Raw genomic sequence first — 17,429 nt, 5'->3', positions numbered from 1 at the left:
TTTTTAAGTGTTTGTTTATTTAAGTGATCTCTGTACCCAGCATGGGGCTCGAACGCACAACCCCTAGCTCAAGCGTTGGATGCTCCACTGACTGAGTCAGCCAGGCACCCCTCCTGGGGGTTGACCTTTAGATTGCATTATTTTCCTATTGCAAACCCTGCTGCAGTGGACACCAGTTTACGGTCCCCTTGTGTACATTTGTAAGAGTCTGGGATTAACTCCTGGAGGTACAACTGTTCCATCTTGGTGTGTGTGCATTTTCAGTTTTACCCTGTTTTCCTTTGTTGCTCTCTCAAACAGCTGAATGTGCTCCCAGTCCCACCAGCAGTGCGTTGCTGGGACTCGGCGCTCCCCGAGCTTTGCCAACACTTCAGACTTGCTGATTTTTGTCAGGCTTCTGCCTGCATAGAGTAGAACCTCTTTTTAATTTCATTGCCCCGATGACTAGTGAGACTGAGTTTTTTATTTTCCTCTGTGAATGGGCAGAACTTTTTCTAAGCCCCCTGAAAGCACCCTCCCTGCCCCGCCACCACCCCTTCTGAGGTGGAAGACCCAAGAGTACGTGGCTGGCAGCTGGGAGAGGGGAGAGCGTGTCTCTGGGCATGTGCGTGATACCTCTGGGGCCACCACTGGGGCACACGCAGGCTTTCCGGTGTCCCCTCACTCCTCTGCTGGGTTGGGCGGGGACCCGCTCTTGAAACCAGTGCGCGCTCTCTCAGGGTTTACTGCCTGGAAATGCGGGAAGAGCGGCAAGAGCGGCTGAGGTTTATTGACAAGCAGCTGGAGCTCCTGGCGCAGGACTACAAGCTGCGGATTAAGCAGATCACAGAGGAGGTGGAGAGGCAGGTAAGGAGCGGGGAGGAAGCACCCCGGGGAGATAGGGACTCCCAAGTTGCATCCGGGGTGCCGGGAAGGTGAAAGAGCACACGTCCTCATCCTGGCGGTTTCTCAGCCTCCCGGAGGGAGTTGTGGCCCTGACTCGAGCCCACAGTACCCCCCCACCACCTGGGGCTCCCTGAGCCAGTCCCCATCCTCCGGGCCTCCCCTCCACATCTTGGGTGAGCATTTGCCCGCCCATCTGTCACATCCCTTCTCCCTCAGAAGCTTTCCCGCCGGAAGTGAGCTGAGGAGACTGCCGGCTCACGGGGGAGCTGGTGCAATCTGTGAGAGTTGCTTAGCCTCTCCTGATGCTGCAGGACGGAAGCAGGCTTGCCCTCCGTACCTAATGGTGCGCCCCGTCCTGCAGGTGTCCACCGCAATGGCGGAAGAGATTAGACGCCTCTCGGTGCTGGTGGACGAGTACCAGATGGATTTCCACCCTTCCCCGGTGGTCCTCAAGGTCTACAAGAACGTGAGTTGTCAGTGGCAGGTTCTGCGCTCACCCCCATCCCTTTTGGCTACGGGGTGGAATGGCCCATGCAGGACAGTGGTTCAGCCCCTGCTGGTCTGTGTCTAGGCCCCTCAGCCAGGGGGGCAGGACCCAGACTTCACTCAGTGCTCCGCGGTCACCTGCGGGTGCGGGCTGACCAGCCTCAGGTTGGTCCCCAGAAGGAGCTCCCGACCGTGGTGCTGCTTCTCTTAAGCTCTCCCTTCCGCTTGCAGGAACTGCACCGCCATATAGAGGAAGGACTGGGTCGGAATATGTCCGACCGCTGTTCCACGGCCATCACCAGCTCCCTGCAGACCATGCAGCAGGACATGATAGGTCAGTGCTGCGGGGGGCTTTGCGCTGCCAGAGGTCCGTTTGGGAGGCCTGTCCACAGAAACAACGGCCTTTCCTTGTCTGTCACCTTTGATGATGAGTTAGGTCAAGACCCTCAGGTTCTTGGGGTGTGTTGTGCGTTCACTCCACACACAGACTCCGGGAGCCGTCCTGGGTGACCCCACGGGACTGTCCTAGGCTGAGGGTTTGGTCTGTCCTGAGATTCACACTTGGCATAAACATCAGCAGGTGTGGCGCCTCGGTCCACAGACCCGTGGGGAGTGCTGGCCTGCCTCTCTGGGAGAGGGACGTGCAGCCCCACAGGCCCCACGGGCCCACTCCTGCCGAACCGTCAGCATGAGCCCCGGCGGTGGCCGGCACGGCCTCCATGTGCGGCACAGGGCCGAGCTGATGGGCCTTCTCATTTCTGCTCCTGACAGATGGTTTGAAACCCCTCCTTCCTGTGTCTATGCGGAGTCAGATAGACATGCTGGTCCCTCGGCAGTGCTTCTCCCTCAGCTATGACCTGAACTGTGACAAGCTGTGTGCTGACTTTCAGGAGGACATCGAGTTCCATTTTTCCCTCGGCTGGACCATGCTGGTGAATAGGTTCCTGGGCCCCAAGAATAGCCGCCGGGCCTTGATGGGCTACAATGAGCAGGCAAGCAGCGTCCCTGACCCTTGGGCCTCGCCGGAGGCCCTTCTGCACCCTGCCTGCAGACACCCGGGCCGGGCTGACGGGGCTTTCCTGCGGTAACCACCGTGGCACGTCTGCTGCCAGCCAGACGGCATGTCACGGTTCCAGGTTTTTGCCACAAATCAGTCGAATGTTACTCTACGCACTGGTAATTGTCAAATTTAAAACGTGAGCTGAGTTTTTTCTCTTATATTAAAATAAGTGTCTATTAAGAAGATTTAAGGGTGCCTACATGGCACCATTTCACAGTTCAGATTTCAAACCACTCCCGTCCTTTCCACTTGAATTACTGTGTGTACTGTTCCTGGTGTACATCCCACACTTGGTGGGACGGCCAGTGCTCACATTTTGTGGGGTCCTCTAGTGCTCCCCTTGGGGCTGGCAGATCTGTTATGAAGCCTAAATTCTTCCTGGCTGCATGCAAAGCTCATTTGGTTTTTTTGTTTTTTTTTGTTTTTTTTGCCTTTTGGAAATTGCAGAGCCACGCTGTGATCCTGTTCCCAGCCTCCGGGCCCGGAGGCTCACTGAGGGTTCTGTTGAATGAGAGACTTGCCACACTCTTCTTAGCCCTCTCGTTGTCTCTCTTCAGGTGCAGCGCCCCATCCCTCTGACGCCAGCCAACCCCAGCATGCCCCCACTGCCGCAGGGCTCCCTCACCCAGGAAGAGCTCATGGTTTCCATGGTCACCGGCCTGGCCTCCCTGACGTCCAGGACCTCCATGGGCATTCTCGTTGTTGGAGGCGTGGTCAGTGACAAGCCCTGCCCAGGAAGGCTGGGGGCAGGTGGGCGGGCGGGTGGGGGCCAAGGGGCACAGTCCTGGTGGGGGTCCCTGCATTGGCCCAGTAGTGTGTCATGGTAGGCATGCCGGTGGTTTCACGTCCACCAGCGACTGTTCACTGTGGTCGCGTGGGGAGCTGTGCACAGCCTGAGCCTAAGCTTCATCGTGTATTCGTTGACTTCTTTAAGTCTCGCTCCACTACCGTGAGGTTTAGACAGCGCCAGTCCTGTCTTACAGAGGAGGAACGTCTTGTTGGCTTGCCAAAGACATAGAATTAGGATTGGAACTCTGATCTCAAGGCCATGTTTGGCCCCAGTGGGGCCCATACTACACGATGGGCAGGGAAGAGGCCTAAGAAATGGACAAAGCTGGGTTCTAGATAGGTGGGTGTGGCCAGGTGCTTCTCCTTTGTAGGTGAGGAAGCTGAGAGCAAAACCTGCAGGGGTTTAAGACAAAGAGCCCAGGCTGGGCCTTGAACCCTTGTCTGTCTATCTCCTGGTTTTCTTGCCCTTCCCCTTTCCACCCCAGGGCCTGAGATCACAGGCTGCCTTCTTGATAACTGGGGTGCCCCCCACGTCCTGACCCGAGATACAGTGCAGCCAGAATAGGTAGCACGTCGAGTTCTCCTGACAGTGCAGCCTCGCCTCCTCGGTCATGGTCTTTTGAGCTACACGGGGTTGCAGATGTGATGGTAACAGAACTGCCAGGAGTTGTACTTGGCTTGGAGGGCTGCGGGGGGAACAAATCTGAGGCCCCTTGCCTTCCCTCTCTGTCGGTGGTGCGTGCTGTGCTGCTTTATTCATAGACAGTGACCTGACAGAGGGTCAGTAGCTCAGATGCTGATACTTGATGGTCATGAGACCCTCTTAAATACCCCATTTTACCCAAACAACCCTGTGAGTTGGGTGGAGGCCATTTTGCCTCTTTTGGGAAGAATGGGTGTAAAAAAACTTGCCCAAGTTTCAGGCAGGCAGGCAGCACTGAAGCCTTGATTTCTAGCTCCATGTCCAGTGCTCTTTGACCATAACCACACTGCCTTGAACCAAAGTATTACAGACCAGACGAACAGGAGCCACCGACCAAGGAACGAAATGCAGAATTCTACCTGTCAGGGCCATTGGAATGGAATGTCACCGTAGAGCATGCCCACGTTCAGTTTTAGGAATTCTGAGTGTCTGGGTCTATGCTTCTCATCTTAACACCACCTTCTCTTTCTCCTCACCTCCTTTGCATGAGTTATGTCGTGTGGCCAACACTCAGTTACCCTTGTTTCTGAACTGGGGCCCTTGGGCAAGTCTGGCGGTGACAGCCGAGAGGATGGGCAGTGGGATGGCAGAGAGTCTGTGTCGGCTCATCACTGTGTCTCTGCAGGTGTGGAAGGCAGTGGGCTGGCGGCTCATCGCCCTCTCCTTTGGGCTCTATGGCCTCCTGTATGTCTACGAGCGTCTGACGTGGACCACCAAGGCCAAGGAGAGAGCCTTCAAGCGCCAGTTTGTAGAGTATGCCAGCGAGAAGCTGCAGCTCGTCATCAGTTACACGGGCTCCAACTGCAGCCACCAAGTGCAGCAGTGAGTGTCCTCGTCTGTGCTGAGGGGCCAGCGCCTGTGGCTTAGGACTTCCCTCTAGCTTCCCTTTTGGACCTGGCCTGGAAACCGCTGGGTCCCGAGCATCATCTGCCACTGGCCTTCAGCTGTGCTGTGCCGGCTTTGAGACCAGGGACGGGGAGAGGGGTCTTTCCAGGGACACCTGAGGTCCTGGGCTGGGACCACGTAGGCCTCTGTTCCCCTAAGGAGGGTGGATATGGGAAGACGAAGACGAGGGACATTACTTATAGCATTTATTAAAGGTTGCCTTGAGGGCTTGGTTTATAGGCAGAGCTTTGAGATGCTAAGCCACAAGCCTGTCCTCTGGCATAGCTTTGGGCAGCTGGGGCTGGATTGCTTGGCCTGGCTGGTGGATGGGAGTACTGGCCTGCCTGCCTTACGTCGCTGCGTGGCGGGGCCCCTTGCTAGGCGCTTCGCACCTCATTTTTCGTTTTCTCTGTGATCCCTTTGAAGTAGACGTTGTTTGTATTGGCATGTCCTTTATTCAAATGGGTAAACAGCCTGGAGGAGTCGTCCCTTTTCCCCTGCCACTGGGTGATTAGCGGCAGGGCCGGGATCTGAATCCTGGCCTGTTGTGCCCAAGCCAGGGTGCTCCCGGCTCTCTCCTGTGGTGATGCGGAGTGGGTGGTGGCTGTGACGTCCACGGCCTCGGCGGGGGGCGGGCAGGATTGTGCCACGCTGGGCTGGTGCGCTGGCCGGACCTACCAGCGGCTGACACATGGCTGCGCTGCGCTCGGTAGGATTTAGCCAGCGACGGTGTTCTGCAGAACAGCTGTGTGGTCCTGTCCCCCCTGCCTCTCTCTCCCCCAGGGAGCTGTCTGGGACCTTTGCTCATCTGTGCCAGCAAGTCGATGTCACCCGGGAGAACCTGGAGCAGGAAATTGCCACCATGAACAAGAAAATTGAAGTTCTCGATTCACTTCAGAGCAAAGCAAAGCTGCTCAGGTGAGGTCGGCCTGGGTGCTCAGAGGTGGTGGGCTCCGGTGTGCGGCACGGGCGCGTCTGTGTCTTGGGCGTGGACACGAGCCTCCCTTGTGTGTGAGAGGTTAGATGGCGTGCTGCTGGAGGTTCGAGACGTAGGTGCCCGGCGTCCAGACGCTTGCAGTCGGGGCCCTGCTGGTGGTGGAGGAACCAAGGCGTCTGCTGCTCCTTAGCGGCCCGTGGCTGGCACTTGAGCCCTCGGCATCCCTCCGGGCTTGTGTGACCCATTTCCTTTTTGTAAAAGGAAGTTAAGTAACTTGTCTGGGGTCCCATAGGAGATGATCAGGCCAGGAGTAGAAGAATCCAGGTGTGCGTAGTCCTAGCAGTCTGTGATACTCTGCACATTGATTATCTTTCATTGTCTGCTATGTGCTGGGGACTCTGGGCTAGACCTGCCACGCGCTTTACTCCATTTCTCTCTGAGCCCAGGGAAGGGGGCAGGTCAGCATTTTTACCCGAAGGAGAGCGGGGTAGGCACCAGGTGGCTGGCAGGGCCCGCGTTGGCACCCAGATCCATGTGGGGTCCCTGTTGAAAGTCAGAGCTTCTGTCCGTGCTTCGCTGGAGAGGATGATTCTAAGGAGCCGGAGACCTGGGTTCTGGCCCAGGCACTCATGTTTGGACAGGTCATGGAGCTTCCTTAGGTCTCGTTTTCATCTGTAAGACGGAGCAGGATTTCATGACAGAGCCACAGAGCTGAACCTAAAAGCGCTGTGCAAAGGTCCCTGGCCCGCTCAGCCTGAGATAACATCTGCACACGGGGACCCTGTGCTTCCTGCCCCCACCGCTGACGTCAGCGCCAGCCCCCTTGGTGACAAGTGGACTTTCCCTCCCTGACAGTGCAGATGCGCCCTCCCCGCCCACCAGCCTGGCTCAGGCCTCCTCTAGGGACACATGGGACATCTCATGCGGGGCATGTGTGGTGGAGTGTGTGTCTGCTGCTCGTCACCAATGGGGACGGGGGAGCCCCTAAGGGCTGTGTATCCGGCAACCCAACCCCTCACCGACAGGAAAACCGAGTTCCGGACAGTTTGGGGACTTGCCTGTGGTCAGGGGAAGCCAGCATAGGGCTTGAGGGTCAGAAAAGCCCGACTTTTGGCTCCACCGTGACAGTGTGACTGTAGGAAGTTACGTGACCTCTCTGGGCCTCTTTTCCTTATCTGTGGAGTGGGGGTGATCGGAGGAGTAAACGAAGCTACATGTTAAGCGTCCTTAGAGCAGCGCTTGGCCTGTCACGCTCTTGCCCGTGACCAGCTCTGAGTGCTACAGAAGGACCATTTCTCTGCAGGAATAAAGCCGGTTGGTTGGACAGCGAGCTCAACATGTTCACTCACCAGTACCTGCAGCCCAGCAGATAGTGGGCCGCCGTGAGCCGGAGCCCGCGTGGGGAAGGGCGGTGCCGCCAGCCGTGTGGGCCTCCCACCAGGGCCACGCACAGCTCCTGCCCGTGGCCGCCACCGTGAGAGCGAAAGCACCCCCGTCTCATACCATTTTGAGCCCCTAATCGCTAGTTTTTTTTTTCCCCCTTTGCCTGCTGTTGCAGGAAGATCTGGCTCGTACCCCTAAAGGAGACTTTTTAAATGATGACTGTGGACGGCATGGTACCGAGGAGTCGAGTCTTTGCTTTGTCGGGTGGACTTGATTGAGACTCATTTGAGTGCTTGACAAAGTCTTGGGATCTGCCCGCACCGCCGAATGCCTGGTTGGAGCCTTTAAGGGTATCAGGCAGACCCCCTTCTCCGGCCAACACTAACACTGACCCGAGCACACCCGCCTGCCGCGCACTCCAGCACCCCTGCAGAGAAAGGCCGCCTTAGGGCGGGTTGAGTTTTCTTCCCAGGTTGCATTAGAACAAGTTCCAGAAAGGCCGAGTCCGTCCCAGAAGGGCTGTTGCCTGTGTGTGTGTCAGTTTGGCCCTTCAGCGTTTGTGCTTCGCTCCTTCGGCAGAGCATTTCAGACACGTCTTGGAGGGGTGGGGCTTGCCGTGGGTTGTAGGCTGAGGCAGGCCTCGTCGCCCTGGGGTTGGGAAAGATGTTGCAGAAGTGACTAGAGTCAGAGTAGCTGAGGGGAGGGGCCGTGTGGAGAGAGCAGGCAGCTGGTTCCATGATGAGGGAGGGCCTTGACCTCCCTCCTCTTCTTTGGGTCCCTCGTTCTGGTTTCAGTCTTTAGCCCGTGTTGTCTGGTCTTATTGTTGGTCAGAGATGGTTTGGTCCAGAGCGTTCAAGGATGTAGCCGAAGGAAAGATGGCGGAGGAAGAGGGGTGGAGCCCATCCAGGATGGCTGGAGAATGTGGAGTCCATGGAGAACAGGGCCTTCTGTTTGACCTTGCTCTGTGAGGGGCTCACAGGGTCTGAGAGCCCACGCTGTTAGCTTGATTGCATCCCTGTTAGGTTCCTTAAGGCTTGATTGTGTCCCTATTAGGTTCCTTAAGAAACGCTCCCGCCCCTGCCTTGGCCCAGGCTGCCCTTGGCCACCGGTCCTCTGGACTGAGTCTCCTATGCCAGGGAGGCTGCAGCTGGCTGAGAGACGGTGTGGGAGATCCAGCAGCCATCCTCCGGTCCTCCCATCCTCCCTGATCCCCAGAGCCTCTTACCCTCACCTGGCCTCGTGTTGACTTTGAGAAATGTTTCCTGTTGAGTTTGGGATTGTTACTGGTTGAAGTGGGGGCAGGTTCCTGTCTCCAAGGTGTTAACTGGGGCAAGCAGCTTTCACAGTTCAGGTCTGAGACCTTCCTAGAAACCAGCAGGTCCTGTCTCCCAGAAAGAGGTGGGGCTCAGGCAGAGAGGTGGGGCTTGTCCTCTTGAATCCCCCCCCGCCTTCTGGCTTCCGGGAAATGAGTTGGTGGCCTCTGCTCACCGGTAGTTGGCCATGCAGGTGGCACCTTTTCCAGGTGCCCACTTACCTTTCAGACCCTTAGTGCACCTGCCGTGTGGAACCAAGTGGTGGACCTCGCCCAGATCGCCCCACGGCAGGGGGATGTTCTGAGCTTTTTGCCAGGCCTAGATGGTGGTCACTTCCAGCGTGTCGGGAGAAATCATTGTCACATGATTCCAGTGAATTTTGTGCTTTTTGGGGAAAAAGAAATTATTTAATAACTACACATGAATGTTTTTGAATGTAGCCCCTGGGCAATGAATGGAATTTTGAGTTTCTTACACAGTAAGTAAAATTAAATTTATCCCAGTGAGGGAAAGACTCTTGACAGAAGTGTGGCAAAAAGCACTTTAATTTAATGCTGCTAACTTTGTTCTCTGGTTTTATGTTCGTTTGCTGGAGTGTGAGACGTGCTTGACACAGTGAGTTTTTTCTCTGATGTACTTAAGGTGATCTATTTGCCTGAATTACTCCTGTATCATTGCTGATAATATTGGCACTAAAATAAAACCTAGTTGGAAACACTTTGTGGGACCTCAGTTTACTGTTCTGTTGCAAACCACGTCTGCAGGTTGTATTTTGAAATGACCTTAACTTTGTTGAGGGGAAGTTCCAACTGTAATCTGCCTATGGGTTCCTCTTGCTCTTGGAAGGACTCTGATACTCTGAGAACAAAAGGCGTAACTGATCTTTAAGAACCAGGAAATCTAGAGTGATGTCTTTACAGATTTCGCTGTAACTCCAAGCCATTCATTTTTCACTTAAAAAGTAATGACTCAGACTGACCCACCCTAGTTTGCCTTCTGAGAACTTGGCTGTGAGCTTTCTGTTTTTTGAAGGGCCCTCGGCAGTGACTTGTCCGCCTCCCTGGGCCCCCCACACGTGTGCCCCAGGCTCTGGTGCCCCCACTCTGAGCACCGCAGTCGGTGGCAGCCTCATCCTTCCCGATGCCCAGGCCACAAACTTGGGGTGTCATCCTGGACTCCAGTGGCGCTTTGCGAGTCTGAACTTCCTCCGACCACCCCCCCCACTCCCTGGTGCCCTCTGCTTTGGCCACACTGGTTCCTTGCTGTTTGAAACTGCTAAGTACATAACCTCCTTAAGTCTTGGCCCTGGCTGACCCTCTGCCTGTTCCCCCAGACGTCACAGCTAATTCTTTTACCTCCAAGCCTGCTGAGATGTTACCTCGTCTGGATCTTCCCAGACTACCCTATTTAAAATCCCTCTTTCCTTCCCTGTTCCCTGGTACTTCCGAGGACCGTTACCCTGCAGCCTGTGGAATAGCCATGTTTTCCGAGTAGCCGTCCTCTAGCACGTAATACGGTTTGGTGTGTCCACGTGCTAGAACACTAGCTCTGTAAGGCCTGAGATTTTTGTTTGTTTTGTTTATTGATAACGTGCCAAGCATCTAGTCCGGTGCCTGGCACAGAATCAGAATTCAGTATTGATACTTGCTGAATTAATGAATCCTGTCCTGATAACACAGTCTACATCTTATCAGCCCTCCAGGGTTGGGGGCCAGAACACAATTGCTACTGGAAACTTCCTAAGAGTAGTCATGGGACTAGGGGCTTTCAAATGTTCCAATCTCAGCACTGTAGGGCTGATGGGTCCTGGATTGGAGCCTGTCTTAATTTCCCAAAGCCCAGTGGCTTTCAAACTTATTTCCTTCCTTCCTTCCTTCCTTCCTTCCTTCCCTCCTTCCTTCCTTCCTTCCTTCCTTCCTTCCTCCCTCCCTCCCTCCCTCCCTCTTTTTTACCCACAATTAGAAATAACATGATGAACCAGCATACATGTGTACATGTGTAGGTGCAACCAAAAATTTAAAGTTGGTCAGTGCCCTTTTCCTGTGATGACACAGGTATTCTCTCTTCCGCTGCTATTTGCAACCCACTAAGTCGTTCACCAGCTACTAGATGATGACCCGTATTTGGAAAAAGATGTTCTACGCCCTGTCGCATACTCAACACCGCCTGGTCCTCTATCCCCAGTCAAGACCAGATGCCGGTGGTTGCTCAGCCTACCTCGTCCACCCACTGAGAGTTCTGGGGAATCCAAGAGGTGGGATTTTTGGTTTTCCAGTAACAGTGTCCCTATTTAATCACAAAGTATGTGGCCAGAATGTACCCCTCTTCCAAGGCTGGGCCCTCTTCACAGACGTCAGCTAAATTCACTCTTGTCCAACAGGACAGGGATTTCTGGCTCTGAGCCAGACTCTCAGGCTTGAGGTTAGAACAGCCAATTTTTAACGAGAGCTTAGCACGTGTCAGACATTGATATGCATGAACCCAAATCTTCTCGGAAATTTGGTAATCTATTTGCCTCTGTGCAAATGAGGAAGTTCATGAATTCATCGAAGTATTTGAGTGCCTACTATGTGCTAATGAGCATGGTGCTAAGCATTAGAGATACAGCAGTGAGTAAGGTGGATAAAAATCTCTGTCCTTTTAGAGCTGGTATGCTAGTGGAGGGAGGCAGACTACAGGCAAAACCAGTTGAGTAAAAGACATATGAGCAGATAAGGACTATGGGGGAAAATGAGGCAGGGAAAGTTCGGGGAGGGTGTAACAACAGTGTGGTTGGGGTAGGCCTTCTGAGAAGACAACATTTGAAGGAAGACAAATGGGAATGAAACCCTGGGGATATCTGGGGCAGTGCGTTCTAGATGCAGGGACCAGCAGGTGCAAAGGCCCTGAGGTAGGAGCATGCCCAATATCTTCAAGGAACAAAATAAGACTAGTGTGACTGGAGTGAGGGAGGGGGAGAGGAGTAGGAGATAAGGTATGAAAAGGAACTGGAGGCAGATTGGGATCTCACAGGTAAGGACTTTGGCTTTACTCTGAGTGAGGCAGATGCAATTGGAGAGCTTTGAGCAGAGGAGTCCCATAAGCTGACTTCCATCTTAATGGGGTCTCAGGCTGTTGTGTAGACAACAGAGTAAGGATGGAAGCAGGGGGACCTGGCAGAAGATGACCAGTGTTCCAAGGAGGAGAGGATGGTGCCTGGGGCCGGGCAGCTGTGATGGAGGTGGTGGAAAGCGCTCAGGTTCTGAAGTCCTTTTAAAGATCGAAATGGGGGGTGCCTGGGTGACTCGGTTGAATATCTGATTCTTGGTTTCGGCTCAGGTCATGGGTCTCAGGGTTGTGGGATCAAGCCCCACGTTGGGCGGAGTCTGCTTGGGTTTCTCTCTCTCTCATAAATAGATAAATCTTAAAAAAAAAAAAAAGAAATGATGTGCTGTGCTGACAGATTGGATGAGTCATGGATGACTCAGGGTCCTGGGCACATGGTGGGAGGGGGAGAGCTTCAGTGGAGCAGGTTTGGGGGAAATCAGGAGTCCCTTTTGGACATGTTAAATGTAAGGCCCCTCTTCTGTAGTTGGATACAAGAACTTGGAGCTCCGTGGAGTCTGGCCTGGAGGTACACATTTGGGAGTCGGCACATGGATGGTGCCTTGGCCAGGGTTCCCCAGAAAGCAGAGCCTCAAGCAGAGGGCTCATGCACCCTCACTTATTTCTGCAGAACAACCCCAGAGAGAGGCAGGGAGGGAGGGAGGAAGAGAGAAGTGGGAAGGAAGGACAGCTAGCAGAAGGATGCGTTATAGAGCTGGCTGCCGTTAGATGTGCCTGCTGAGTAACAGGCGGTGACCTTGAGAAGCCCTGTGGGCAAATCTCGTACCTTTTCTTGGTGGGGACAGAGGGGGGAAGAATTTACCCACTATTTCTTTCTTCCCACTGGTTGAAGATTTGCCTCTTGGGGCACTGACTCTGTATTTTTGGGTTGCATATATGAATGCTGGGGCACCAAACTGGGGTCCATGGTGGGTGATGGAGGTGAGGGGCACAGGCATGGGCTGGGGCTGTGGTGTGGGTCGGTTGTGGTCGCCACAAGTCACCCAGCCCAGGCGGGGCTGAAGCAACAGGCAAGGGAGGCCAGGAGGGTCTGAAGGGGGACAGAGGGTTTATGTAGAAAAGTCTACGCCTCAAATCACTCAGAGCTACACTTGCCTTCCCTCCCGTCTTGCCCGGGAAGGGAGGTCTAAGTCTGACCCAACAGAGCCCTACGAGGCGGTAGCCCGCACAGTCTCTGCCTCGGGGGACTAGTGGCCCAAGCTACGGGCCCTGCTGGTACAGCCGGTCCCTCGTCCAGCCCCATTCTAGATTGCCCTTGTCCTCGTCTATGCCGCAACTGCTCTGGTTCCTTGTGGGGTGATGCAGACTTCTTCCCAGGGGACCTGAGCCCTTGGCTGTCTGGTCCTGCTTGGGCCATGATTGCCACGACTGCCACTTGCTGTTACCAGTGGGTGTGGAGACACAAAGAGACAGACACTGAGGGGGTTCCCGACACTCCCCTGTCCCACCGAGTAGCCTCAGCCCTGGCTCCTCACGGGGACCAGAGTCTTGACCCCCAGCAGCACAGCGACTCTGCCCGCTGGTCCGCCAGCATGACGGGCCCAGCCACCGGGGGATGGCCACATCTTCAAGTTCGATGGGACCCTATCGTGTCCCTCAGCAGAAGCTTCCTGCCTCCGGGCACAGGAGAAACATGAACTCCAGAAGTGGGTCACTGGAGTGTTGGAGGGAGGGGCCTCTACTTGCACCCTCTGCTTCCTGTCCCCGAGTATTCTAGCCACAGGGGACGCGGTGGCCTTTCTCAGCTGCTTGGAGAGCAGAGCTGTGAAGTATGGTCCCTGAGCTTGGTCCTTCCAAGCTATGCCACTCGGGTGTTGGGGTTCCTGGAAAGATCAGTGGATCCTTTGGTCAGATGCCCATTGTTCCACATTTTGCCAAAAAACAGGTCACTTGGTGTGAGGTGATATGTGTATACCATGTCACTACATCAGGGAATCTAAAGCCCTCAGATGGTGGTGGGGGTGAGCCCCTCCCCCCGCAGGGTGGTCAGGGGGAACCGTATGTGGATTAGCATTAATCTCAATAAATACAAATTGCCCCCCTCCAGGGTGGACGGAGGACGGATGCAATCCACCTGCTACCGGTGGCTGGCTGGTTCCTTGGAGATAGCGTATGGAGGGCTCAGCTTTGGTCCTGCTTCGGCAGACCAGGCATTCAGGACCTCCCCGAGCCTTCAGGAGAGGAGCCCGGGCCACTTCACCCCTGTCGTCATGACTGCTCTGTCTGTCCTTGGGCCCTGTGTACCCGCACTAGGGTGGCTGCAGAGGGAGGCTGGCTGACGTCTACCAGCATGTCACCCATTCCAGATGTTTGTTGACCATCTCCCCTGCCCTGGACATTCTCTGATGGGTGGATTGAGACACATTTTTCATCTGTTGTGCCCCTCCTGGTGCTCACTGGCTCACCTTCTTAACCCCTCCCCAGTTCTCCGGGTCCCCCATCTTCCGAACTTTCCCCCCTAAGCTCCTGGCCACCAGCCAAATCACCTGCCACCACCCAGGGCTTTGTGTGTGTCTGTCCCTCAGGCTGTTCATCCCTCTTTATGCGTGGGTGACCAAGTGTGCAGTGCACAGCTGTGTCCACTGGGAGGATTGGCCTTCGTCTTTGTCCTCAGGGCCACTCCTGAGAGGGGGTGGGGGCACGGGAGTGGCAGCTGTCCATTCCAGCTAGGGCAAACACACTGTGCCCAATGAGGCCAAGTTCTTATTTGTTTCTTTTACATGCTTCACATCATTTTTTAAAAAAATATTTATTTATTTGACACAGGGCGCGCGAGCAAGCACAAGCTGGGGGAACGGCGGGCAGAGGGAGAGGAAGAAGGAGGCTCCCCGAGGAGCAGGGAGCCCGATGTGGGGCTTGATCCCAGGACTTCGGGATCATGACCAAAGGCAGACGTTTAACCGATTCACATTTTTAAACAGCTTTATCGAGATTTTATTTAATTATTTATTTATTTATTTTAAAGTAAGCTCTATGCCCAATATAGGACTTGAACTCATAACCCTGAGATCGAGAGTCACATGCTCTACCGACTGAGCCAGCCAGGCGTCCCTTATTGAGATATAATTTATATACAGTAAGCTGCATGTTTAAAGTGTACGTTAAGTTTAGACATATGTATGCACCATGAGACCATCACCACAACCAAGACAGTGGACATAGCCATCACCCGCAAGGTTCCCTCATGCCCCGTTATCATGCCTTCTTCCACCCCCTCTCCTAGCAACCACTGATCTATCACTACAGATCTGTTTACATTTTCTAAAGTTTTATACAGATGGAAGATACAGTACATACTCTTTCTTTTCCATGCAACATAATTATCTTGAGATGTATCCATATTGTGCGTATCAATAGTTTATTCTTTTTTATTGCCGAGTAGTATCCATTGTATGGCTATACCACGATTTGTTTATCCATTTATCTGTTGACCTATGTTGGCTACAACTGCTATGAATATTCATATGCAAATCTTTGTATGGACAATTTTTCCCCCTTGGATAAATGCCTAGGAGTAGAATGACTGGCTTGTATAGTGGGTATGAACTTGTTAAAAAACAACAACAACACAGCTTTATTGAGGTGTAATTTACACACCATAAAATTCTCTCATTCTAAGTGTACAATTAAATCATTTTATGGGGCGCCTGGGTGGCTCAGTCGTTAAGTGTCTGCCTTCGGCTCAGGTCATGATCCCAGGGTCCTGGGATCGAGCCCCGCATCGGGCTCCCTGCTCAGTGGGGAGCCTGCTTCTCCCTCTCCCACTCCCCCTGCTTGTGTTCCCTCTGTGTCTCTCTCTGTCAAATAAATAAATAAAATCTTTTTTTTTTTTAAAGATTTTATTTATTTATTTGAGAGAGAGAATGAGAGAGAGCATATGAGAGGGGTTAGGGTCAGAGGGAGAAGCAGACTCTCCGCCAAGCAGGGAGCCCGATGCGGGACTCGATCCAGGGACTCCAGGATCATGACCTGAGCCGAAGGCAGTCGCCTAACCAACTGAGCCACCCAGGCGCCCAAATAAATAAAATCTTTAAAAAAAAATCATTTTAGCAAGTTTACAAAGTTGTGCAGCCTTCACCACAATCCAATTTTAGAGCGTGTCCAGCACCCCAAAATGATCCCTCTTGTTCTCCCTTTCTCTCTCCTTTTTTCCCTTCCTTCCATCCTCCCTCACTCCTATCCTTTCTTTTCTTCCTGTTAATTTGCTGAATTACACTGATTGGTTTTAAAATGTTCTGGTGAAGTCACTTATCTTGTACAACCTCGTTTTTGGTTTTCTCTGTAAAATGGAGCTGGCATGCTCCGCATACAAATTGGATTGCAGGTATCTGTGTTCGTGCTTAACCCACTGCCTCTCCCTCTCCTTCAGGCAGGGACCCTTCTTCCTTCTCTGCCTCCCAGTGCCTAGCACTGTGCTTCTTGGTGCAAAGTAGGCACGATAGATACTGGAAAGAAAGTATGAAAGAGTGAGTCTCCAGCCGCCGACTACCCCACTCCCGCCCGGCCTCCCACAGCTGAATTCCGCTGCTTGGGAGCAACTTCAGGTCCAGACTCTGCAACTGCCGCCGCCTAACCCGGCGTGGCCGGCGGCCCCGTCCTGACCAATCGGAGCTCGCCCTCCGGGGACACGCCCCCATCCCTGTAATCGACGACCAGTCCGCGGTCTCGGAAGTTGACCAATCAGCTCCTGAGTTCCGCTGTTAGGCCCGCCCCAATGTTGAAACTGCCGCTTCTGAACGCGGAGTAACGTTCGCAGGAGCGTGCGGCTCCGCCCGCAATCTGACCAATCAGGGCGGCCGGGTCGGGCCCCGCCCCCAGCTGGCGAAGCGAGGGGTGGCCGGGCGGAACTCCCGGCTGCGAGAGGCTCGCTGGGGCGGCGGGCTTCCGGGCTTCCGGGCTTCCAGGCGGTGAGTGCGGGAGCGGCGGGGCTGGCGTGGGGAGGAAGGACTCGGCCCCTGGTGTGGGCGGTCCACAGGTGACCAGTGTGGGTGAGGCGGGTGGGGGGGCCGGGCCGGCTGTCTGAGAGGAGGGTCTGGCCTGACCCGGCGTTAAAACCCGCCCGGTGCGCAGTGAGGGAGACTGAGTTTCTGGGTGGAGCCTGGGCCTGGATCCCAGAGGCGATTAGGAAGCCCCTTCCCCAGCCTGCAGAAATCCCTTCTAGAGGCATCCTTGTGTCTTTGAGCCTGGGTCCCTGGGGGCAAAAGGCTGAGAGAGGAGGAGGAAGGAGAAGGCGTCCCAGGCACCTCTCTGCTGCAAGAGTTCCTGGAGCCAGACTCCCGTTTAAATCCTGGCTTTGTCACTTCCTAGCGGTGTGAGGTGGGGCAAGTTGGTTAACTCCTCTGAACTTTGGTTTCTTGGTTTGTAAAAAGAAAGGGAAGATGGAAGGGTGGGCAGGACAGAGGGAAGCCTCCCTTCAGAAGCCTGATCTGTGTTGGATTCACAATTTATAATACTTTACCTTTGTAGACATGCCCTAATTGTTTTCTACAAATTAAACTAATTTCATAGTTAAGATTGTTAAAGGGGGATTGTTCCCTTTTGGGCATGTAAGTAAACACAGTCTGGCCAGTTTAATAATAGACACTTGTTGAGTGCTCACTGTATACCAGGCAGCGTACTAAGGCTTGCATGCATTACCTCGTTTAATCCCTACAGTAATTTCAGGAGGTCTGTTATCATTTCTGTTTGGCAGATGAGGAAACTGAGGCACAGAGCAATTAAATAACTTGCTTGAGACTGCACAGTTAAGGAGTAGTAGAGTGGGGATTCAAACCCAGGCCTCTGGCTCCACAGGGCAGCCTCCTTGGCCGGTGTCATGCTGTCTTCGCTTTAGGTGGAAGAGCTGGGCCTGGAACCCAGCCCGAGGGTACACCACAGCCCAGG

The 17,429-nt window shown here is 54.1% G+C and overlaps 1 protein-coding gene and 1 non-coding gene across 5 annotated transcripts in view; one reads left to right on the top strand and one right to left on the bottom strand.

The window, feature by feature from the left end:
* MFN2 (mitofusin 2) overlaps positions 1-9,161 on the top strand; it is a 28,294-nt gene extending 19,133 nt beyond the window's left edge. For all 4 annotated transcript variants that reach the window (XM_036069546.2, XM_036069539.2, XM_036069530.2 and 1 more), the window contains 8 exons: positions 720-846; positions 1,247-1,351; positions 1,603-1,705; positions 2,143-2,363; positions 2,989-3,144; positions 4,549-4,745; positions 5,592-5,726; positions 7,049-9,161. In XM_036069546.2, the coding sequence (XP_035925439.1) occupies positions 720-846; positions 1,247-1,351; positions 1,603-1,705; positions 2,143-2,363; positions 2,989-3,144; positions 4,549-4,745; positions 5,592-5,726; positions 7,049-7,118 (1,114 nt within the window). In that variant the 3' untranslated portion in view covers positions 7,119-9,161. The remainder of the gene's footprint in view (positions 1-719; positions 847-1,246; positions 1,352-1,602; positions 1,706-2,142; positions 2,364-2,988; positions 3,145-4,548; positions 4,746-5,591; positions 5,727-7,048) is intronic.
* A 5,359-nt stretch (positions 9,162-14,520) lies between these two features.
* On the bottom strand, positions 14,521-14,593 carry TRNAE-CUC (transfer RNA glutamic acid (anticodon CUC)). Its single transcript has one exon. It is a non-coding gene; the product is annotated as a tRNA-Glu (tRNA).
* Between the last annotated feature and the right edge of the window lie 2,836 nt (positions 14,594-17,429).

Source organism: Halichoerus grypus, chromosome 5 (assembly GCF_964656455.1).
Source record: "Halichoerus grypus chromosome 5, mHalGry1.hap1.1, whole genome shotgun sequence".
Classification (NCBI taxonomy): domain Eukaryota; kingdom Metazoa; phylum Chordata; class Mammalia; order Carnivora; family Phocidae; genus Halichoerus; species Halichoerus grypus.
This window is presented reverse-complemented; position numbering and strand designations above follow the sequence as displayed.